General features: G+C 45.2%; 1 protein-coding gene across 1 annotated transcript; it reads right to left on the minus strand.

Moving 5' to 3' along the window:
• Positions 1-340: 340 nt before the first annotated feature.
• ZBTB2 (zinc finger and BTB domain containing 2) lies at positions 341-24,414 on the minus strand. Its single transcript, XM_040350879.1, has 3 exons — positions 23,876-24,414; positions 8,335-8,523; positions 341-2,120 (listed from the first exon to the last, which is right to left on the minus strand). The coding sequence occupies exons 2-3, from the start codon at positions 8,505-8,507 to the stop codon at positions 755-757; spliced, it is 1,539 nt and encodes a 512-aa protein (XP_040206813.1). The 5' UTR covers positions 8,508-8,523; positions 23,876-24,414; the 3' UTR covers positions 341-754.
• Between the last annotated feature and the right edge of the window lie 142 nt (positions 24,415-24,556).

Consider the following 24,556-nt stretch of genomic DNA (forward strand, 5'->3'; position numbering starts at 1 on the left):
CTGACTTTTTGGCAAGGTAGTGCAACTGTATCGGGGGAGATTTGGAGAAGTCAATGTATGAACAACCGATTTTTACGCACCCAGTGTCTGTACTACACTATTCACTGGCAACACAATGACTCCACTTAGATATCAAATTAAGCAGCATAGATTATGTGGCAGATATAACATAACTAAAAAAAAAAAAAAAATGTATGTCAACGGATTCGCTTAACCCTGATCAGTGAAATAAAATATGCTATTTTGTATTACCATTGATCATCTACTGATCTAGGCGCTGGTCGGTGCCTTCCTTCTGGTTTTAAATGAAATGGAGTATGAGGAAATCAAAATTCATATATTAAAACATGGTAAGTATTTATATTTATTTAAACTTCTCTTACCCCCAATATTCACAGATACTTTTCAAAACATTTATCTAAAAGAAAAAAAAAAAGGAGCTTAAATTTCAGTAGTTCTACTGACATCAGGGAAGCCATTACATTGTTCCAGTTTCCTTTGGACAAACAAACAATTTGTATATAAAAAAAAAAAAAATCAATGCCTAATACAAAAAAAAAAAACAATTGGTCTTTTAAACCAAACTGTTTCTCAGGGTTCTGCATATTATCTCAAAACTAAAATAAAGCGGTAAGGTAAAAGGGATGGAGGAGATAGAAATGACAAAGAAATTACAAATTCTCTAGGTTTAAAAAAAAAAAATGTACACAGTAGGAAATTATATATATTTATAATATGTACACAACCAGAAAAGCTAATCAAGCACAGATTCTTGCTCTTTTTTAATAGTTGCTAGCATAGAATGCTCACTGTCTGCTGGTTCTGAGTCCCCACTACTTAACAAGATTGACTTTCCTTCATCTTCAAGAGCAAAGACATCTGAGTTTTGACCTTGGCATGTATGTTTTACCACATCGTTAGGCGTGGAAAACGTTTTGTCACACAAGTTGCACTTGTAACGTTTATTTGTTTGTAGCATGTTGTCTAACTGGCTGCTTTCATCAAATGAACACAGTTCCAAAGTCTGCTTGTCGACCACCGTGTAGGTGTCAGAACTCTTTAGGCATACATGTCTAGCAGCTTGGTTGGCCCTACAGAAACTCTTGTCACAGGTGCTACACTTGAATGGTTTGCCCGTGTGGATGTACATGTGCTCTCTCCAATGGCTTTTCTGGATAAACTTACGCCCGCAGATAGTGCACTCATACTTTCGACGTTTCACTTCTCTTTCTTGGTCGGCTTGCTCCAAGTTATCTATATCTGCAATATCGGACGGTGGCGGGGTCTCAGCCTGCTGCTGACCATCTATTATCGGCGAGTCTGAGATCTGAGCCATATCACTGTCACTCATCATGCCAGTCTCTGTTGTCTCCATGGATTCCTTCCCTAGCTCTGACCCATTATTACAGAAGGAAGGGGAGACACTGGCCTCTGTCTGCCCAGCTGTGGCGCTAAATGGCATTCCTGTGTGAAGCTGAAGGTGTTCACGCAAACTGCTCCTTAAGTTAAAACGGCGACCGCACAAGTGACAGGCATAATATTTGGGGAAGCTTCCATTTCTCTTCATGATGCTTGGTTTGACGTGAGCGATTGTGAGGGATGTATTTTGCTCCTCGCTTGGCGACTCATCCATGCTATTTTCTTCCAGCGCAGAAGGAGCAGGAACAGAAGAGGTAGGCTCCGGAGACAATGGCGCATGCACTTGCTCAGAAAAAGTTAAATTTGTCCGGTTTGCTGCTGGCAATGAAGACGGAAGTTGATTTAACTGTACATTGTCTGATGAGGTTTCCTGAGTCAACCTTGAGGTTTGTGGTCGAGTTTCTCGGGTAGTCTTCTCAGCTGCAGTGGTAACCTTTGTTGGTTGCCTGATCTGATGATCTGCAATCTGGATACCATAGAGAGAAGATGCAAGTGGGAAAACCTGATCAGCATGAGAAAATCCACCGTGACTTGCAAGGCTGGCCTCTTGTATTAAAGGAAAGGCATGCAAAAACTTTATGCCTTGCTCAAGGCGCACAGGATCGATAAGCTGAGGGGCCATTTTTCCAGTATACATCAAGTGTAAAAGATAGCTGAAGATATCTGGCTGGATGTCTGTTGATTTTAAACGTACGCATTCACTGCAGAAAAAAATAAATAAAATTGTCAGAACAATCTTGCAGACATCAAAAATACACTGCACTGTCTTTTTTTTTGATAGGTTATACTCTCTGTTCCATATAAATCCAGACACATAAATATCACACTACAAGCAGTCCCCTTAAAATCAACTTACATACAACTCATACTTACAAACGGGGGGGGGGAGACAAAAGAAACAAAAGGAAGAGAGAGGAAATTCCCTCCTGTTAGGCCCCGTACACACAACCGAACATGTTTGCTGAAACTGGTCCGCGGACCAGTTTCAGCAGACATGTTCGGTCGTCTGTACAGCCGAGCGGACAGGATTCCAGCGTACATTTGCCCGCCAGACCGTTTTCGAGCGGGCAAATGTTTCTAAACTTGCTTAGAAACATGCCCGCTGGAATCCTGTCCGTCGGACATGTTCGGTCGTCTGTACAGACTTACCGTACATGTCCGAGCGGCCGCCATCCCTCGCATGCGTCGAATAACTTCGACGCATGCGTGGGAGCATTGAACTGCCAGGGCCGCGCACGTCGCCGCGTAACGTGTACGCGCGGATTTCTGTATGATGGTGTGTACAGCCATCATACAGAAATCTCCGGGCGGGCATGTACGCTGAAAACGGTACAGCGGACCGTTTTCATCATACATGTTTGCCCGTCTGTACGAGGCCTAAGAGTTATCATGAGAAAAGGGTGTCTCCACTGAAGCTTTATAACCAATCCTTGCTTCCACAACAACCCACAATTTTCAAATGCCAATTGTCATAGGCACAGAGTGAGGTGAAATCTTCTGAACAGGGGCATAGACAGCAAAACAAATGTTACAGGGTTGTTAAACCATCCTTATGCTATCCAAAAACAAATATTTTTTGGCTGGAGTTGGACTTAAAAAAAAAAAAAAAAAATGTACCTGTCCCAACTTGCATACAAATTCAACTTTGATCAAACCTAGAAAACCTTGACAAAGAAATGATCAATCTATAATTTTAATGTTAGGTTTATTTCAACAGTGATAGACAGAATAACTAAAATATCCAGAAAAAACGCATTTCAATTTTTTTTTTTATTGATTTGCATTTATTCTAATAAAGATTTGGCCCCCCTATCAATCAGAAAGATTTGTCTCCCAGGTGTCTTCTATACAGGCAACAAGCTGAGATTGGGAGCTTAAACCGCACATCCAATTCGAAGGACATTTTAACCACTGGGCACGTAAACCCACTTAATAACCAGACCAATTTTCAGCTTTCGGTGCTCTCACAATTTGAACGACAATTACTTAGTCATACAACATTGTACCCAAATGAAATTTTCGTCCTTTTTTTCACACAAATAGAGCTTTCTTTTGGTGGTATTTAATCACCGTTGTTTTTTTTTTTTTTTTTGCGCTATAAGAGAAAAAAAGACAAAATTGCACACGCTCGTGGAATGGCGCCAAACTTTTTGGGGCATTGCAGAGTATTTTGGGGCATTGCACAGGGAGGGATGGATCTGTGACTGCATTTGTCACAGATCCAGCCCACAGCAGCTGCTGCTGCTTCTGGTCTCCCCCCTCTCCTCTCACACACTGTACCGTTCAGTACAGAGAGGGGAGGGAGGAACCGGCGTCATCACATGACGCCGGTTTGTTTACTAGTGATCGTAAGTGCCCGATTCACAAAGCACTTACCTGTAAACTTGCGGCGGTGTAACGTAAATCTGCTCGGAGCAAGCCCGCCTAATTCAAATGGGGCGGGCACCATTTAAATTAGGCGCGTTCCCGCGCCGGATGTACTGCGCATGCTCCGTCCGTCAAATTACCCGACGTGCATTGCGCTAAATAACGTCGCAAGGACGTCATTGGTTTCAACGTTAACGTAAATGGCGTGCAGCGCCATTCACGGACGACTTACGCAAACAAACGTGATTTTTCAAATTTCGACGCGGGAACGACGGCCATACTTAACATTGGCTAGTCCACCTAGAGGGCAGCCTTAGTTTTACGCGGCGTATCTCGACGGAAACTACGTAAAGTTAGAGCGACGGGTAAAGCGTACGTTCGTGAATCGCCGTAACTAGTCATTTGCATATTCTACGCCGACCACAATGGAATTGCCACCTAGCGGCCGGCCTAGAATTGCATCCTAAGATCCGACAGTGTAAGTCAATTACACCTGTCGGATCTTAGGGCTATCTATGCGTAACTGATTCTATGAATCAGCCGCATTGATACGACAATCGTATCTCAGAGATACGACGTCGTATCTCTTCTGTGAATCTGGCCCAGCATTCTTACTCTAGACCAGTGGCCTCCAAACTGTGGCCCTGGGGCCAGGTGCAGCTCTTTGCTTTCTTTTATCTGGCCCTTTGAGCATTCCCTCCTTAGCAAAAGTGGGGCATAGTTCCTGCAACTAAGACCAATGATGGAGCACTGTGCCTCCCACTGACACCAATGATGGGGCACTGTGCCTCCCACTGACACCAATGATGGGGCACTATTGCTCGCACTAAAACCAAATGATGGGGCATCGTTAATCCACTCGGATCCTAGGACATTTCTACTTCCATTGGCCACAGTCCAGCCCTTTAAAAGTTTAAAGGGACAGTAAACCCTGCTCTAGACCTTCATCAATCAGCAGTCTAGACCTGTTGTAGTGCACTCAGCACCAGTACAGTACATCATAAGACTGATGCGCTGCTAAAGTGAACTGCAACTTACGAGGACTTGTTTACTGCATTTGCAAGAAAAAATTATGTATTTCACCAAGCCTTATTTATACTGTACCATTATATTACTTTTATGTGCAAAAAAATATATATTTTAAAAAACGCACCGCAAATACATGCAAATGTACACTGAACATTGTGCTCCGAGCCCTTAAAGTCCTATGTTTAAAAAAAGAACAAAAAAAGTTTGTTGAATTGAGTGTGGAAGACCTTCTGTAGGTTTGTTTACCGTTATTCGGGGGTCCGTTAGAGAGATTTCTCTCACTTTCCGTCACAAGACAGGGAGGGAGGTAAATTCTACAACAAGTACACAAAAAAGCGTTTTATTTGTGTCTGTGTTGCCGTTTGAGACTTTGCTCACTCCCCGTCTGGTGAAATGAATGAGGGGAATCTCTCTAATAAAGCCCCAAATTATTAGTAAAACTGGACAGCAGTTTTAATCCTTACCCACTCTTTCCAGCTGCTAAAAAATACGACCTACACACTTTAAAGCAGAACAAAGCTCTCTCAATCAACGTTATTTGTAGTCCTTATGCTGTTAGCATTAGTAAATTGTAGTAAAGTATATTATATTTACTAGTTTGAAACTTTTTTTTTTTTTAGTTGCTTCCTGGTTTGTGGTCTAAGCCAAAATGATGTCACACATCCCAGAAGCCTTCATTGGTTATCTGGAAAAGGGTCTTTCTTAGCCAAGCACAGCCTTCTGACTGCATGCCTGAGCTAAGGGGAGATGGATTGCAAGAAATAAATTCTGCATGAATCATCTGCCCTTTCTTAAAATAGTCAGGGCTAGAAAGGCGTTATCTAAGATGATTTGTCAACAAAATAAAGCAATGAAAGGATGGGCGAGTTTTCTTTTTATTTTGAAAAATAAATGAAATAATGTTTTCTGGCCCATTCATAGAATCAGTTACGCATAGTTTGCCCTAAGATCCGACAGGTGTAATTGAATGCAATACCTCGGCCGCCGCTGGGGGGAGTTTGCGTCGTAAACCAGCGTTGGGTATGCAAATTAGTACTTACGGCGATCCACGACGGTTTTTCGCGTTCGTTACGTCGCTGCTAGTCTAGTTTCCCGTCGCAAAGTTAGTCGTCGTTTTAGCTGCCCTAACTTTACACAGCCCATGTTAAAGTATGGCCGTCGTTCCCGTGTCGAATTTAAAAAAAAAAAAAAAAAAATCTTGCGCAAGACGTCCGGGAATACGAAAGTACGCTACGCACATCGCCGTTCGAAAAAATGACGTCACTTCGCGCAAAGCACGGCGGGAATTTCAAAATGGAGCATGCGCAGTAGATCCGGCACGGGAGCGTGCCTAATTTAAATGGCACACGCCCCTTTGAATTACGCGGGCTTACGCCGGAGGCCGCCGGCGTAAGTTTTCTCGCAAGTGCTTTGAGAATCAGGCACTTGCGATGAAAACTTGCAGCAGTGTAACGAATCTACGATACGTTACGCCGCCGCGATTCTACGTGAATCTGGCCCATTCACACTAAAATTCCATAAAATTAAATAAAAATGAATTTCCAAAAAACTAATGTCAAAAAAACGCAGTGCAGATAATGTCCATACAGTGCAAGCTGGATGGATGGCTGTGTGTGCACAGTGATCAGGGTGAAGGTGCTGGTGCTAGTAGTCAATCTCTGGTATGGAGTGCTACTGATAGGTGGTTGCTGGTTCTCCGTGCAACTTAGGGTATAGGCGTCCCCCTACCTTACCGCTGTAAGGTAACAGCGTATGAGTGTGTCTTTCAATCTCCTGGTGGCGCCTGACGTCTCAGGCTCCGCTGGTATGTATCTTTACTTTGGCATCAAAGTCTCCTTTAAGTGTCCCTGGTGTATCTGTATCAGATAGCTTCACATTGGGGCATAGGGGATGTAAAGAGGGATGCTCGATGGTGTAGTATTTAAAACATTTATAACCACTTGACCACCGCCCCATGTCAAAAAGACGTCCTGTTTTTAAAGTTGAATATCTCGATAACGGCAGCAGCTGCTGCCACAACCGAGATATTCATCTTTTCAGGGGGCGGTGGTGTACACGATAACGGCGGTCTCCGCGGCGGATTCGCCGTGAGATCGCCGTTATCGGTGGCGGGAGAGGGGCCCCCCCCCCTCCCTCCGCCGCTTACCGGAGCCGTCGGTAGCGGCGGAGGGGATCGGATGTGTCCGGCAGCTGAGCGGGGACAGGACTGAAGGAGAAATCTCCTTCACCCGTCCTCATAGCTCTGCTGGGCGGAAGTGACGTCAAAACGTCAGTCCCGCCCAGCCTCTTAAAGAAACATTTTTTTTTTGTCATTTGAAAAAATGACATTTTTATTTATTTTTTTTGCATTTAAGTCTAAATATGAGATCTGAGGTCTTTTTGACCCCAGATCTCATATTTAAGAGGACCTGTCATGCTTTTTTCTATTACAAGGGATGTTTACATTCCTTGTAATAGGAATAAAAGTGATCATTTTTTTTTTTTTTTTTTATTTCAGTGTAAAAAATTATAAAACTAAATAAAAATAAATAAGAAAACAAAAAAAAAAAATTTTTAAAGCGCCCCATCCCGACGAGCTCGCGCGCAGAAGCAAACGCATACGCGAGTAGCGCCCGCATATGAAAACGGTATTCAAACCACACAAGTGAGGTATCGCCGCGATCGTTAGAGTGAGAGCAATAATTCTAGCCCTAGACCTACTCTGCAACTCAAAAAATGCAACCTGTAGAATTTTTTAAACGTCGCCTATCGAGATTTTTAAGGGTAAAAGTTTGACGCCATGCCACGAGCGGGCGCAATTTTTAAGCGTGACATGTTGGGTATCATTTTACTCGGCGTAACATTATCTTTCACAATATATAAAATTGGGCAAAATGTATTGTTGTCTTATTTTTTAATTCAAAAAAGTGATTTTTATCCAAAAAAAAGTGCGCTTGTAAGACCGCTGCGCAAATACGGTGTGACAAAAAGTATTGCAATGACTGCCATTTTATTCCCTAGGATGTCTGCTAAAAAAAAATATATAATGTTTGGGGGTTCTGATTAATTTTCTAGCAAAAAAATTGTGATTTTCACATGAAGGAGAGAAGTGCCAGAATAGGCCTGGTGGTCAAGTGGATAAATATATAAAGTGGCACAAAAATATGAAATTATCATAAGACAATAAACATAACAAATACTTAGGTTTATTGTCTTATAATAATTTCATATTTTTGTGTCACTTTATATGTTTAGTTTGAGCGGTGCACTATTGTTTTTTATTGCGTGAAAGTCAGACCAAAGTAGTGCATGAACTACTTTGAAGTCACTGCAACTTTAGGTCGCACATATATGAATGGTTAGCACTGGAAAACATGGGGTACAATTGGTCATGCGACTTTGATGTCCACATTTGCATGACAAGTATCACAAGTGTAAATATGGTGTTAACATTGCTTAAAAGCCAAGTCAATGGTTCTGAAAAAAATAAATACATCACAGAAATGTACCATTGTATTTAACGAAAATCTGACATATTACCTTGTTTGATGAACAAAGAGCATCTTGAAATAGTTGGAAAATGATGCAAGGACCGACTTGTGTGCCTTAAAGTAAACATCACCAATGGCTACTGTGCAGTCACAGAGAAACCCAAATTCTCTCTGGGCATTTAGCTGTTGCAGAAGTATAAGTCCATGATTGGCCAAATCCATCTTGCTTCAATGGAGCCTGAAAACACAAGACAGGATTCTACCGTAATTACAGAAGAGGGAAAAATGACTTGTTTTGTTCTTTTGAGTGATTAAAGAGTCTCTAAAAATCTAAAACCTTTGCTTCCCTGCAACAGAAGGTAAAGTATATTAACCACTTCCGGCCCGCGCTATAGCCGAATGACGGCTTCAGCGCGGGCCTCAAAATCCAAGAGGACGTCATTTGACATCCTCCTGTTTGTTCGTTCCCCGCGCGCGCTCCCGAGCGCGCTGCGGGGAAATTCTGTGTTGGCCGTGTCCCCTGGACACAGCCAATTACAGATCGCCGCAAACGGCCAATCAGAGTGGCCGTTTGCGATGCGATCTGTGTGGCCAATGAGAGATGATCTCAAATGTAAACATATGAGATCATCTCTCATTGCCGCCTCTCCCTCCTCACACAGACAGCGCGTGTGAGGAGAGAGAAGGTCTGATTACTGTAAATTACTGTGAAAAAAAGTGCCCGTTTACAGTGCCCATCCCAGTGCCATCCCAGTGCCATCCGTGTTGAACATACAGTGCCATCCCTTTGCCACCTCATCAGTGCCAATCAGTGCCCACCTGTGCCGCCAATCAGTTGCTACCTGTGCCGCCAATCAGTTGCTACCTGTGCCGCCAATCAGTTCCCACCTGTGCCGCCAATCAGTTCCCATCTGTGCCGCCACATCAGTTCCCATCTGTGCCGCCACATCAGTGCCCACCTGTGCCGCCACATCAGTGCCCACCTGTGCCGCCACATCAGTGCCCACCTGTGCCGCCACATCAGTGCCCACCTGTGCCGCCAAATCAGTTCCTACCTGTGCCGCCAATCAGTGCACATCTGTGCCGCCAATTAGTGCCCACCTGTGCCGCCACATCAGTGCCCACCTGTGCCGCCACATCAGTGCCCACCTGTGCCGCCACATCAGTGCCCACCTGTGCCGCCACATCAGTGCCCACCTGTGCCAATCAGTGCCCATTTGTGCAGCATTATCAGTGCACATCTGTTCAGCATTATTAGTGCACATCTGTGCAGCATTATCAGTGCCTACCTGTGCTGCCAATCAGTGCCCACCTGTTCCGCCACATCAGTGCCCACCTGTGCCGCCACATCAGTGCCCACCTGTGCCGCCACATCAGTGCCACCTCAGTGCCCACCTGTGCCAATCAGTGCCCATCTGTGTAGCATTATAAGTGCACATCTGTGCAGCATTATCAGTGCACATCTGTGCCGTCTCATCAGTGCCCATCTGCTCCGCCAATCAGTGCCCATCTGCTCCACCTTATCAGTGCCGATCTTCTCCACCTCATCAGTGCCCATCAGTGAAGGCTTAGCACACACCTGTGCAGTTGCATCAGCAACCATGTCCAAAAGGTCCAAAAGGTCCTATTCCCTTCAGGAGGCATTCCAAATCATTTCTGCCCCCGACGAGAGCAACGGGGAGCTCTCTCTTTCAGAGTCCCTTTCAAATTCAAATTCTGAGTTGGACGTCAATTATGAGCCCGCCCTCAGTAGCGGAACACTGAGTGACTCAGAGGAGGAAGATAGCCGGCCGGCTAAACGAAGGCGTTCTAGTGAGGAGGCAGTGCCATCCACCAGCACCGCAGTGCCATCCGCCAGCACTGCAGGGCCATCCGCCAGCACTGCAGGGCCATCCGCCAGCACTGCAGGGCCATCCGCCAGCACCGCAGTGCCTCGGCAACAAACTTCCAGGACCCATGCCAGCCTTCCCTATGCCCTTCAGAACCCCTTGTGGCTTCCTGCTACTTCAGGAGAAGCCAACATTCCCCCTTTCACGGCCCAGCCAGGAATCCAAGTGAACACGGAGAATTTCACCCCAATTGATTATTTCAATCTAATGTTCACAGAAGACATGCTATCCGAAATTGTGGCCCAGTGCAACCGATTTGCACAGCAATTTATTGCAAATAATCCCACGTCATACCATGCCCGTCCCTTCCAGTGGAGAGACCTTACGGTGGAGGAGTTTAAAATTTTTTTAGGCCTAACATTTTGTATGGGACTCAACCCAAAAAACACTTACCGTGCCTTTTGGTCCAAAAACCCGATCTACCACATGCCCATCTTCTCCAGCGTAATGCCCAGATCCCGATACTTTGCCATAATGAGATTCTTACATTTCAACGACAATACCCAGAGCCATCCCCGAAATCATCCAGAACATGACAGACTTTTCAAAATTCGGCCCTTACTGAATTATTTTTCAGAAAAATTCCCCCAATTATATACCCCGGACCAACACATCTGTGTGGATGAATCGCTTGTTAAATTTAGTGGCAGACTCCAAATAAAACAATTCATGCCCAGCAAAAGAGCCCGCTATGGCGTGAAGGTCTACAAATTGTGTGACCGAGTCACAGGATACCTGTATGCCTACAGAGTATACGAAGGCAAGGACACCCAGATCAATCCCCCTAATTGCCCAGACTACTTGGGATCAAGTGGCAAAATTGTTTGGGAACTCATTAACCCCCTATTGGAAAAAGGCTATCATCTATACGTAGATAATTTCTACACCTCTCTTCCCCTGTTCCACAACCTGCACCGGAAGCAGACCCCGGCTTGTGGCACCGTCAGAAACAATAGGAAAGGCTTTCCTCAAAGCCTGGTGAACACAACGCTGAAAAGAGGAGAATCAGCAAGTCTGCGTAACAATGCGGTTCTGGCGGTGAAGTGGAAGGACAGAAGAGACGTGTACATGCTATCTTCCATCCATAATGATACCGTCGTTGAAACCCGCAGAAGGCGTGGCACCACCATCCGAAAGCCCACTTGCATCCAGGACTATAATTTGTTTATGGGGGGGGTCGACTTCAACGACCAGATGCTTGAACCCTATCTTGCTACAAGAAGAACGTACCATTGGTACAAAAAAGTTGCCATTTATTTTTTTCAATTGGCCATATACAATTCTTATGTAATTTACAGCAACTCCACCCAAAACCCCAAACAGTTCCTTGGCTACCAAGAGGACCTTATCACTGCCCTTATTTTCCCGAACGGCCCACCCCAAACCATCCGATCTGATGTTTTAAGTCGTCTCGCCGAACGTCATTTTCCCGATAAAATCCCTCCCACAGAAACAGGCCGACGACGTAAAAAAAAATGCAAGGTATGCGCCAGTGATGGAGTCAGACGAGACACATCTTTCCATTGTGTGGATTGTCCTTCCCAACCAGGCCTCTGTATAATTAACTGTTTTCGCCGTTACCACACCAAACTAAAGTATTAATCCTCCGTTCCTGCCTTCACACACCTTCACACCCCTTATGCCACCGCCTGCTCTGTAACTGACCCCGGCTTGTTTTTTGACCACGATTCTGCCTAATGATTTTGTAATACCTCTGCCCGATATGGAACTGACCCCGGCTTGTTTTTTGACCACGATTCTGCCTAACGATTTTGTAATGCCTCTGCCCGATTTGGAATTGACCCTGGACTGTTTTTTCGACCATTCTTCTGCCTAACGATTCTGTACTGCCTCTGCCTGATCTGGAACTGACCTCGGACTGTTTGACCATGTTTTTGCCTGCCTCATGGACTGATCTTGTACCCTGCTACTGAACTAGTGGGAACACAGGGGTCTCACATATGTGAGGGGCGCCAGAAAAGTTTTTCTGGATGAAGAAAACTTTTTTGTTTTCTCATCCTAGATTAGGGTCTGGTTGCCCGGAGGCTTCAAAGAGATTTGGGTGGGAGAAGCCTCTACCCCTGTCCCCATTCTGTCCTGAACGAGGCCCTACTTCTGCCTGCTGCCTGTAGGACCTATGCCATCATGCCTCTGCCTGTTGCATGAACTGACCACCTGCACTAACCCTGACGGGACAGTATCCCTGCCTGGACGTTGCTGACCAAGTCCCTGCCTGCTGCCTGAACCAGTGCTATCCTGCTGTAGAACTGCGCTACTATTACCACAGGTAATCTTTTGTTTACGCTTTGCTCAGCATAATGTATTTTGAGGTGTAATTCTTGGTATGTGCATACTATGTGTCTCTGGAACACCTGACGGTGTTCCTTGCATGTTGGATCTCTGTATGTGGTCAGGCTATGTAGAAGTCTCACACATGTGGTATTGTTGTACTCAGGAGGAGTAGCAGAATGTATTTTGGGGTGTAATTTTTGCTATCTAAATGCTATGTGTTGGAAATATCTTAGAAACATACAACTTTGTGTAAAAAAAATGCGTTTTCATTTTTCTTCCACATGTTCCAAAAACTTCTGGAAAAAAATGAACCATTCAAAAGACTCATTATGCCTCATAGATTATACGTTGGGGTGTTCGCTTTCCAAAATGGGGTCATTTTGTGGGTAATTCCATTGTCCTGGTGTTCCAGGGCCTTCAAAAGTGTAATAGGTAGTCAACTAGTTAGATGTGCAATTTATGCTCCTAAAACCCCTGATGGCGCTTCCTGCATGTTGGGCCTCCGTATGTGGCCAGGCAGTGAAAAAGTCTCACACATGGGGTATCGTTTTACTCAGGAGGAGTAGCAGAATGTATTTTGGGGTGTCATTTGTGGTATGTACATGCTATGTGTTGGAAATATCTTATCAATGGACAACTTTGTGTAAAAAAAATGCGTTTTCATTTTTTTTCCACATTTTCCAAAAACTGCTGGAAAAAAATAAACCGTTCAAAAGACTCATTATGCCTCATAGATTATACGTTGGGGTATTAGCTTTCCAAAATGGGGTCATTTTGTGGGTAATTCCATTGTCCTGGTGTTCCAGGGCCTTCAAAAGTGTAATAGGTAGTCAACTAGTTAGATGTGCAATTTATGCTCCTAAAACCCCTGATGGCGCTTCCTGCATGTTGGGCCTCCGTATGTGGCCAGGCAGTGAAAAAGTCTCACACATGGGGTATCGTTTTACTCAGGAGGAGTAGCAGAATGTATTTTGGGGTGTCATTTGTGGTATGTACATGCTATGTGTTGGAAATATCTTATCAATGGACAACTTTGTGTAAAAAAAATGCGTTTTCATTTTTTTTCCACATTTTCCAAAAACTGCTGGAAAAAAATAAACCGTTCAAAAGACTCATTATGCCTCATAGATTATACGTTGGGGTATTAGCTTTCCAAAATGGGGTCACTTTGTGGGTAATTCCATTGTCCTGGTGTTCCAGGGCCTTCAAAAGTGTAATAGGTAGTCAACTAGTTAGATGTGCAATTTATGCTCCTAAAACCCCTGATGGCGCTTCCTGCATGTTGGGCCTCCGTATGTGGCCAGGCAGTGAAAAAGTCTCACACATGGGGTATCGTTTTACTCAGGAGGAGTAGCAGAATGTATTTTGGGGTGTCATTTGTGGTATGTACATGCTATGTGTTGGAAATATCTTATCAATGGACAACTTTGTGTAAAAAAAATGCGTTTTCATTTTTTTTCCACATTTTCCAAAAACTGCTGGAAAAAAATAAACCGTTCAAAAGACTCATTATGCCTCATAGATTATACGTTGGGGTATTAGCTTTCCAAAATGGGGTCACTTTGTGGGTAATTCCATTGTCCTGGTGTTCCAGGGCCTTCAAAAGTGTAATAGGTAGTCAACTAGTTAGATGTGCAATTTATGCTCCTAAAACCCCTGATGGCGCTTCCTGCATGTTGGGCCTCCGTATGTGGCCAGGCAGTGAAAAAGTCTCACACATGGGGTATCGTTTTACTCAGGAGGAGTAGCAGAATGTATTTTGGGGTGTCATTTGTGGTATGCACATGCCATGTGAGAGAAATAAGCTATTACAATGACAATTTTGAGAAATTTTTTAAATGAAAAATAAAAATCTTAATTTTGCAAAGAATTGTGGGAAAAAAACACAACTTCAAATAACTCACCATGCCTCTTAATAAATACCTTGGAATGTCTACTTTCCAAAAAGGGGTTATTTTGGGGGCATTTGTACTTTCCTGGCTTGTTAGGGTCCCAAGAAATGAGATAGGCCTTCAGTACATCAGGTGTGATCAGATGTGACAATTTTTTATGATTTGCACTATAGCTTGTAGACTCTAAAACTTTCACACAGACCAAATAATTTCCAAAAATTTTGGGTTATTTTTATCAAAGACATGTAGCAGTATAAATTGTGGCCAAAATTTATGAAGAAATATTAATAATTTGCAAAATGTTATCACAGAAACTAAGAAAAAATCATTTTTTTTCCAAATTTTCGGTCTTTTTTCATTAATAGCGCAAAAAATAAAAAACCCAGGAGGTGATCAAATACCACCAAAAGAAAGCTCTATTTGTGGGAAAAAAAGGACAAAAAAATAATTTGGGTACAGTGTTGCATGACTGAGTAATTGTCATTCAAAGTGTGACAGCGCTGAAAGCTGAAAATTGCTCTGGGCAGGAGGGGTGTTTAAGTGCCCAGTAAGCAAGTGGTTAATATGTTGGTCCATTTCAACACAGTAGCTTCCTGTACGGCATTGAAAAACTTACAGCAGGGTCAAATCTCTGTGCCCTACGCCACATGCTGGTTCCTTCCTCTGACCTCTATCTCAATGCAGGACTCAGCAGTGACATAGGACTTGAAGGAAGGATAGGTGACCAATGGTGCATGTCCAGACACTTCCAGAAGCATCAGATGCCGAAGAATCTTTCCAAGACAACAAAAGTAGGATATGTAGGAGAAATGGACTGCCAGAGGGGTGAGAATATTCTGCCTATTGCAGGTTTTAAAAATCTTAAAATGTTCTAACAGAGTTTTTATATATTAGCAAAGACACACAAATGGAACATAACTGCCAAGCTTCCTACAAACTGTATTGTGTTAATACATTTTTTTGGACAACAATGAAAACCAAAACATATCTGAAACTGTAAATAAGCAAACTAACATTACAAACTATTACTAATTAAAAAAAAATGTGTATATATATATATATATATATATATATATATATATATATATATATATACATATACACACACACATACACACACACACACACCTCACAAAAGTGACTACACCCCTACAGCTTGTATAACAGTGTACATTTGCTGTCCCCTTAAAATAACTCAACACACAGCCATTAATGTCTAAACTGCTGCGAAATGGAGTACACCCTAAAGTAAAAATGTCCAAATTGGGCCCACAATGTCAATATTTTGTGTGGCCACCATTATTTTCCAGCACTGCCTTAACCCTCTGGAGTTCACCAGAGCTTCACAGGTTGCCACTGAAGTCCTCTTCCACTCCTCCATGACGACATCACAGAGTTGGTGGATGTTACAGACCTTGCACTCCTCCACCTTACATTTGAGGATGCCCCACAGATGCTCAATAGGGTTTAGGTCTGGAGATATGCTTGGCGAGTCCATCACCTTTACCCTCAACTTCTTTAGCAAGGCAGGTGTGTTTGTCATGTTGGAATACTGCCCTGTGGCTCAGTCTTCAAAAGGATGGGATCATGCTCTGCTTCAGTATGTCACAGTACATGTTGGAATTCATGGTTCCCTCAATGAAACCGGCAGCACTCATGCAGCCTCAGATCATGACACTCCCACCACCATGCTTGATTGTAGGCAAGACACACTTATCTTTGTACTCCTCACCTTGTTGCTGCCACACACGTTTGACACCTTCTGAACCAAATAAGTTGATCTTGGTCTCATCAGACCACAGAACATGGTTCCAGTAATCCATGTCCTTAGTTTGCTTGTCTTCAGCAAACTGTTTGCAGGCTTTCTTGTGCATAATCTTTAGAAGAGGCTTCCTTCTGAGACAACAGCCATGCAGACCAATTTGATAAAGTGTATGGTCTGAGCACTGACAGGCTGACCCACACCCCTTCAACTAGGGTTATACCGATACCAGTATCGGGACTGATACCGAGTATTTGCGGGAGTACTTGTACTCCCGCAAATGCCCCCGATGCATAAAATAGAATACTTGCCCCGCCGCATACTGCAAAGCCGCGTTAATCAGCGTGCGGGGAACATTACAGGCAGCTTTCGTTTGAATAGCTGTATTCCCCGCCGCACCGTGTATAGACACTCCCCCTTGCTCGGGATTGGACAGATCCATCCAATCCTGAGCAAGGGGGAGTGTCTATACATGGCGAAAGGAATGGACAGCTATTCAAACGAAAGTTGCCTGTAATGTTCCCCGCACGCTGATTAACGCGGCATCGGCATCATCATCTACTAGGTATGGGGGACATGGCTGCAATATATGGGGGGACATGGCTGGATATATGGGGGGGGGGGGGACATGGCTGGATATATGGGGGGGGGGGACATGGCTGGATATATGGGGGGGGGGGACATGGCTGGAATATGTGGGGGGATATATGTGGGGGGACATGGCTGCAATATGTGGGGGGACATGGCTGCAATATATGGGGGGACACGGCTGGATATATGTGGGGGGACACGGCTGGATATATGTGGGGGGACACGGCTGGATATTTGTGGGGGGACACGGCTGGATATTTGTGGGGGGACACGGCTGGATATTTGTGGGGGGACACGGCTGGATATATGTGGGGGGACACGGCTGGATATATGTGGGGACACATTTAAAAAAAAAAAAAGTATCGCTATTCTGTATCGGCGAGTACATGAAAAAAAGTATCGGTACTTGTACTCGGTCCTAAAAAAGTGGTATCGGGACAACCCTACCTTCAACCTCTGTAGCAATGCTGGCAGCGCTCATACGTCTATTTCTCAATGGCAACCTCAGGATATGATGCTGAGCACTTGCACTCAACTTCTTTGGTTGACCATGGCAAGGCCTGTTCTGAGTGGAACCTGTCCTGTTAAACCGCTGTCCGGTCTTGGCCACCGTGCTGCAGCTCAGTTTCAGGGTCTTGGCAATCTTCTTATAGCCTAGGCCATCTTTATGTAGAGCAACAATACTATTTTTCAGATGCTCAGAGGAGTTCTTTGCCATGAGGTGCCATGTTGAACTTCCAGTGACCAGTATGAGAGAGTGAGAGTGATAACACCAAATTTAACACACTTGTTTCCCATTCATACCCGAGACCTTGTAACACCAACAAGTCACATGACACTGGGGAGGGAAATGGCTAATTGGGCCCAATTTGGAGATTTGCACTTAGGGGTGTACTCACTTTTGTTGCCAGTGGTTTAGACATTAATGGCTGTGTGTTGAATTATTTTGAGGGGACAGCAAATTTACAGTTATACAAGCTGTACACTCACTACTTTACATTGTAGCAACGTGTACATTTCTTCAGTGTTGCCACATGACAAGAATTAATAAAATATTTACAAAAATGAAAGGGTGTACTCACTTTTGTGAGATACTGTATATGTGTGTGTTATGATAAAAACAAACTATACTTCATGTTCCCATCACACACTTTCCTGGATCCGCTCTTGGGTTTGGGTGGTGCTTGTAGCAACAACCAGCCGCGTAGGGCCCCTTTGTCAGACATGTGAAGGGTCCCTACGCGGCTCCAAAACGTTGCACTTTCTTTGTGTTGTGATCATGCAATAAAACATCCGTTTGGACGCTATTTACGTTGTTCCATGGTGTGCTGGCAAATATTTCTACTATTATGATAAAACAAATGCCTCAAAATTAGCCTGAAGATTCCCCATCCATTTGTTTTTAAGCAGACCGGATGCTGGTGGGTGTCAGCAGACACTTCGCCGCACCAGAGAACAATGGATAGTTCAATTGAGTATGCCTGAAAAATGGTCAGGTGGACCCGATCGATCCACTGGTGAACTCTGCATCAAATCCAATCACGTTCTACCAGTAACGGTTTATAAACAGTGCTGGTAGACAAGTAGTTAAAGCAAACCTTTGCTTTGCCTATTCAGTGCGGTCTTATAGGGGTAGTATAGTTAAAAAAATTTAAATGCAGATAGGCACCCTAGAGGTCTTTTCGGTCACAAATCCCCCCCCCCCCCCCCCCAGTGGTAATGTGATTTGAGCACGTACATGAGAAGCATTTACAGGCCACTCTGTGAGCCACAGGTGATGTGACTCCCATGTGCAGGAGTGACATCACCAGGGCCCAGCCATTCCAGTTGTGGCGGTGCGTCTATAGAGGGCGCAGAAGCGCTGCCCCCTCTCGCTCCTGCACCGCCACTGAATACAATATATAGATTCATGCATTGCATGAATCTATGTATTGTCATCGCTGCCGCCCACTATTCAGATTGCCGGCCCCCTGGCGAGCGCCGGTCATCTGAATAACGACAGCTGGTTGGCTGTGGAAGTGTCTATCAGAGCCAGCGGCTCAGATAGTTTTTCTGATTACAGCCTGAGGGCTGTAATCGGCTTGCAAATAGTTAACCAGGGGACGCACAGGGTGTGCGTTCCTTGGTTAACACTGACACGCATCTCAGCCAATCAGGTTCACTGGATCTGGTAACCGGTAACCTGATTGGCTGAAGCGACATCAAGGGCGGGAGTCGAGGAATCGTGGAGGAGGATCAGAGGATGGCTGACCGAGAAAGGTAAGTGACAGGCGGCGCAATCTAGCGGCATTTTAGGGGCAAACTGTCGGCAATTAATGGGGACAGTGGCCACAGTGGCTGTGTTTGGCATGGCACAGTGGCGACAATTGATGGCATGGCACATTGGCTGCGTTTGATGGCATGACACAGTGGCTGCTTTTGATGGCATGGCACAGTGAGGCTGCAATTTATGTTTTTTTTTTTGTGCCCCCCCCCCCCCAAAAAAAAAAATTCGAGCACTAGCCGCCACTGCATTCCAGTGGCCGAATATATGGAATAAAAAGGCACACAATGTGAGGGCATTTGGCTTGGTTTGTTAAAACTAGGTACCCACTCCCCCTACAAAAGTGACATTTCTTAACCACTTGTCCACTGGGCCTATTTTGACACTTCTCTCCTTCATGTAAAAATCACAATTTTTTTGCTAGAAAATTAATCAGAATTATATATATTTTTTTTTAGCAGACACCCTAGGGAATAAAATGGCGGTCATTGCAATTTTTTTTTTCTCGCATGGTATTTGCGCAATCATTTTTCAAACGCCTTTTTTTGGAGAAAAAAAACGGTCTCATGAATTAAAAAATAACAAAACAGTAAAGTTAGCCCAATTTTTTTGTATAATGTTAAAGATGATGTTACGCTGAGTAAATAGATACCCAACATGTCACGCTTTAAAATTGCGCACAGTCATGGAATGGCGCCAAACTTTGGTACTTAAAGCGGGAGTTCACCCATAAAACAATTTTTCCCCTAAGATGGATGCTCGTTTTGTCTAGGGGAATCGACTAGTTGTTTTAAAATAAGAGCCCTACTTACCGTTTTCGAGATGCATCCTCTCCGTCACTTCCGGTTATGGGTCTTCGGGAGCGGGCGTTCCTTCTTGATTGACAGTCTTCCGAGAGGCTTCTGACGGTCGCATCCATCGCGTCACTAGTAGCCGAACGTCGGTGCGGCTCTATACTGCGCCTGCGCACCGACGTTCGGCTTCTTTCGGAAAATCGTGACGCGATGGATGCGACCGTCGGAAGCATCTCGGAAGACTGTCAATCAAAATAGGAACGCCCAGTCCCGCAGCCCATACCCGGAAGCGACGGAGAGGATGCATCTCGTAAACGGTAAGTACAGCTCATATTTTAAAACAACTAGCCGATTCCCCTAGACAAAACGAGCATCCATCTAAGGGGAAAAAGTGTCATGTACGGGTGAACCCCCGCTTTAAAAATCTCCATAGGCGACATTTAACATTTTTTACAGGTTACTATTTTCGAGTTACAGAGGAGGTCTAGTGCTAGAATTGTTGCACACGCTCTAACGCACGCGACGATAACTCACATGTGGGGTTTGAACGCGTTTACATATGTGGGCAGGACTTGCTCGCCTGTTCGCTTCTGCGCGCGAGATAACAGGGACAGGGGCATTTTGAAAAAAAAAAAATATGTATTTTTATTTTACTTTTTTTAAAAAAAAAATTAAAACCAAAAAAATAATTTTGATCACTTTTAGTCCTACTCCTTGTAATAGGAATCCGTGTGATAGGTCCTCTTTAAAGGAGAGATGCAGGGTCAATAAGACCCCACATCTCTCCTCCAGGCTTCCAAGCATGAAATCGGTGAAAAAAAAAAAAAAAAAAAAAAATCACTGATCACATGCCAACAGCCGCGATTGCGGCTTTGTTTACTTCCGGGTACCGGGCGTGACGTCATAACGTTGTGCCTGGGCCTCCGACGGTCATAAAGATGACTGGTGACCATCTGGTCACCAGTCATCTCTATGCTTTCCAGGCAGCGCCAACCGATTCGCTCTCCGGGCCCTCGATGGCACGGGACGGACGTCCCCTCCCGCTGCCTATAAGAACGATCAAGCGGCGGAACCTCTGCTTTGATCGTTCTTATCGTGCACAGAATCGGCGGCTGAAGACTGCGATATCTGAATGATGCCTGTAGCTGCAGGCATCATTCAGATATCACCGCACAAAGTGGAGGACGTCATATGACGTCCTCCTGTGGACAAGTGGTTAAAGAGATGGGGGGATGATTCCAACGCTAGGCTCACACCTATGCACGTGGCTGCAAGAATCGCACTTTGAATGACAATTGCGCAGTCATGCAACACTGTACTCAAATGAAATCGTTATGTTTTTTTCCCCACAAAAAGCTTTCGTTTGGTGGTATTTGATCACCTCTGTGGTTTTTATTTTTTGCGCTACAAACAAAAGAAGAGCGATAATTTTGAAAAAAAAAACAATACTTTAACTTTTTGATTTAATAAATCGCACAATTTTTTTTTTAAAGCGGTTGTAAACCGCATATATAATTTTTTTTTTTTTTTTTACCTGCAAGGCAAAATGCATAATCAGCTAGTATGCACCGCATAATAGCTGATTATGAAATACTTACCTAAAAACGAGGTGAACAACACTTACCTGGTTCACGCCGAGCGAGATGTCATCTTGCTCCGGCGTGTCTTCCGGGTATCGCCGCTCCAGCGCTGTGATTGGCTGGAGCGGCGCCGCTCCAGCGCTGTGATTGGCTGGAGCGGCGATGACGTCACGCGCGCGGGAGATTTAAAAATCGGCAAGGTCCGGCGGCTGCCGGATCTTCCGCCGTGGATCCCCCCTGCGCATGCGCCGCCCGCATTGCGAGGGGAATATCTCCTAAACCGTACAGGTTTAGGAGATATTCTTTTTACCTACAGGTAAGCCTTGTTATAGGCTTACCTGTAGGTAAAAGTGCAAATTTAAGGTTTACAACCGCTTTAAAAACAATATTTTCCTCAGTTTAGGCCGCTATGTATTCTTCTACATATTTTTGGTAAAAAATAATCACAATAAGCGTATATTGATTGGTTTGAGCAAAAGTTATAGCATCTACAAAATAGGGGATAGTTTTATGGCATTTTTTTTACTAGTAATGGCGGCCAGCTGCGATTTTTATTGTGATCGTGACATTGCGATGTACATATCAGACACTTTTGACACCATTTACATTTATACAGTGATTAGTGCTATAAAACTGCACTGATTACTGTGTAAATGTGACTGGCAGGTTAACACTAAGGGGCAATCAAGGGGTTAAAATATGTTCCCTATGGAGTGATTCTAAATGTAGGGGGAGGGGACTCACAATGGGAGGAGACCGATCTGTGTTCCTCTGTACTGAGAACACACCATCGGTCTCCTGATTGCGGCCGCCGGGCAGAGTAATGCGGCGGGCGCGCGCGTGCCCCCTAGACGGCCGGGAAACCCAGGACGTCTTATGACGTCCACCCGAAGGGAGGGTTCCTGCCAACATAATTTTACAATGACTCGGTAAGGAAGTGGTTAATCAGCGATCACATCGTTACAGCAGATTGCAAATATGCAAGATAGCAATCTGTTGTAAGGATACGATCGCCGATTAGGCCCTCATTCACATTGACTGTGGCTTTAAAATCGCATGACTTCATCTGAAAGTGCACGATTTCAAAGCCATGTCAGTGCGACTTGGAAACCATCTGTGCAGCTTCATGCATAAGGCTGGGTTCACACTACTTTCATCCTACTTTGCTCTGTGTTCAATGTTTCCCTATGAGAGCGTCTTGTAGCGTCCTACACAAGTCGGTCCGACTTTGAAAATGCTCCCTGTACTACTTTTGGTCCTACATTGATCCTACTTCAGGCCCATTGAATATCATTGAAGTCGGACCAAAGTAGTATCCTGTTCATGAAAGTAGGATGGATGTAGGACCAATGTAGGACCAATGTAGCAGAGCAAAGTAAGATGAAAGTAGTGTAGTAGTGTGAACCCAGCCTAAAGGTCTATGAAAGTCGCACCCGAAATTGCCAGAAGCAGTGCAGGAACTACTTTTTCAAAATCCATGCGGCACTGCAAAGTCATCGTTCCACTGATTTGAACAGTGCGGTTGTCAGCAACAGGATATGATTTGTCATGCGAATTGACCTGCTTTAGTGCCTGCTTATATGCACAGCAATTTCGACAGGGACGTGTTGGAACCTCTTTCAAAGACACTCCAGGAAAACTGCGTAGATGTGATGGGACTTATCGATAGCCATGTTGAAATCGATGATTGTGTGTTCATGTGCTTCTAAAAATACACAGGCGTGAACCTAGCCATGGGCTATGAAACAGAAAGCTAGCAGCCGATTGGTCGGCAGACACAACTACTCCAGGTTTAATAGATTCTCTCTCCAAAGATCTAGCACACTGATCTGGCGTGACTTGAACACACATCCCACGTGCACACACAGATGGCATCGCCCATTGTTAGAAGTAGCCTGCCATGCTTGGATCTGCTGAGCACGTTGTGGGCCCCTTTGACCTGCTGCCACTGTAAACCATCCAGTCCATCCCCTCCCCCAGGCGGCCCAGCCCCTCGCTGCCTGCAGCGTCTCATAACGTCCCCGGCCGGATACAGAGCAGCGTGTTGGGCCGGGGAGGGGGCGGAGCCGGCGGGCGCTGCCACTTCCGCGCAGCTGTGAGGGGGAGGAGAGCGCGTGTGTATATGGGGGAGGGGAACAAGCTAACGAACAAAGATGGCTCCGGCTCGCGCTGTCGCCTAAGCGGTGGAGGAGAGGCGGGGTGTGGAGGGGGACGAGCTGGCGCACACACACATGGTGTCAGAGAAGGGGGCAGGGATGGCCAAGGCCTCCGTTCTCGGCCTTCCTTTGTCCATGTAGCCCGTAGTATACCAAGGCGGCGGAGAGTCTCCCAGCACCGTACACAGTACAGCCTCCGCCGGCACGGTTTCCACTCCCAGTCCGGTATCCCTCCAGGCCTCGCCTCCTCAGTGTACCCCATGAACCCCCCTCGTAGTGGGGAGCCCCGGTCTCCGGACACACGCGGTCGCCCCCAATAAAAGAAGGTGCACGTGGTGCCGGCCCTATACCGTTCGATAAAGTCTCCTCACCTCAGCCGTGCGTCTCAGAGCTCCGCTTCCTCCTCCGTCTTGTCTTCCTCTCCGAGAGGCGGGCTGGAACAGAGCGACGAGAAAAAAAAAAACCGTCGGTGCTTTCCTGTCCGGTTACGTTAAGGTCACATGACCGGCAGCGGGGAGGGGGGGCAGTCGTGCAGTGAAGCTTGCAATGCTCTCCCGCCGGGAGTATGAGGAGGCGAGAGTCGCCATCCCCTCCCCCTCTTCCTCCTCCTCTGTGTCTCGTTTTTTTTTTTTTTTTTCTCCCTGCGCCCAGAACACGGCCCCGCCACCTCCACCGCCGCCATGTCGGTCTCCTCCCGCCGGAGCCGCTCGTGTCAGGGAGAGCCGCGCGCTGTTTTCTGCATTGGCCTGTCACAGACTTTCATGGCTGAATGTGGCCAACCACAACAAGGGTCACGTCAAAAAAATAATTGTGGAATAATAAAGACGACCAATACGAATATCGCATGCATCTCTCAACACACGTTCTCAGTACATTTCAGTCAGTGAGCTCTCCTCACAGCCCTAGCCTGTGACTGAATACAGTATATCCAGTCAGGAGCCTCTACTACAACCTATGACTGGATGAGGAAAGCACAGTCCTGTATGTGCTGCTCATCCACACAAACTTTAAAGTCCTGTTCACGTTCCTGTATTTTAACGCATTTCTAAAAG

The sequence above is a fragment of the Rana temporaria genome, chromosome 4 (assembly GCF_905171775.1).
Source record: "Rana temporaria chromosome 4, aRanTem1.1, whole genome shotgun sequence".
NCBI lineage: Eukaryota > Metazoa > Chordata > Amphibia > Anura > Ranidae > Rana > Rana temporaria.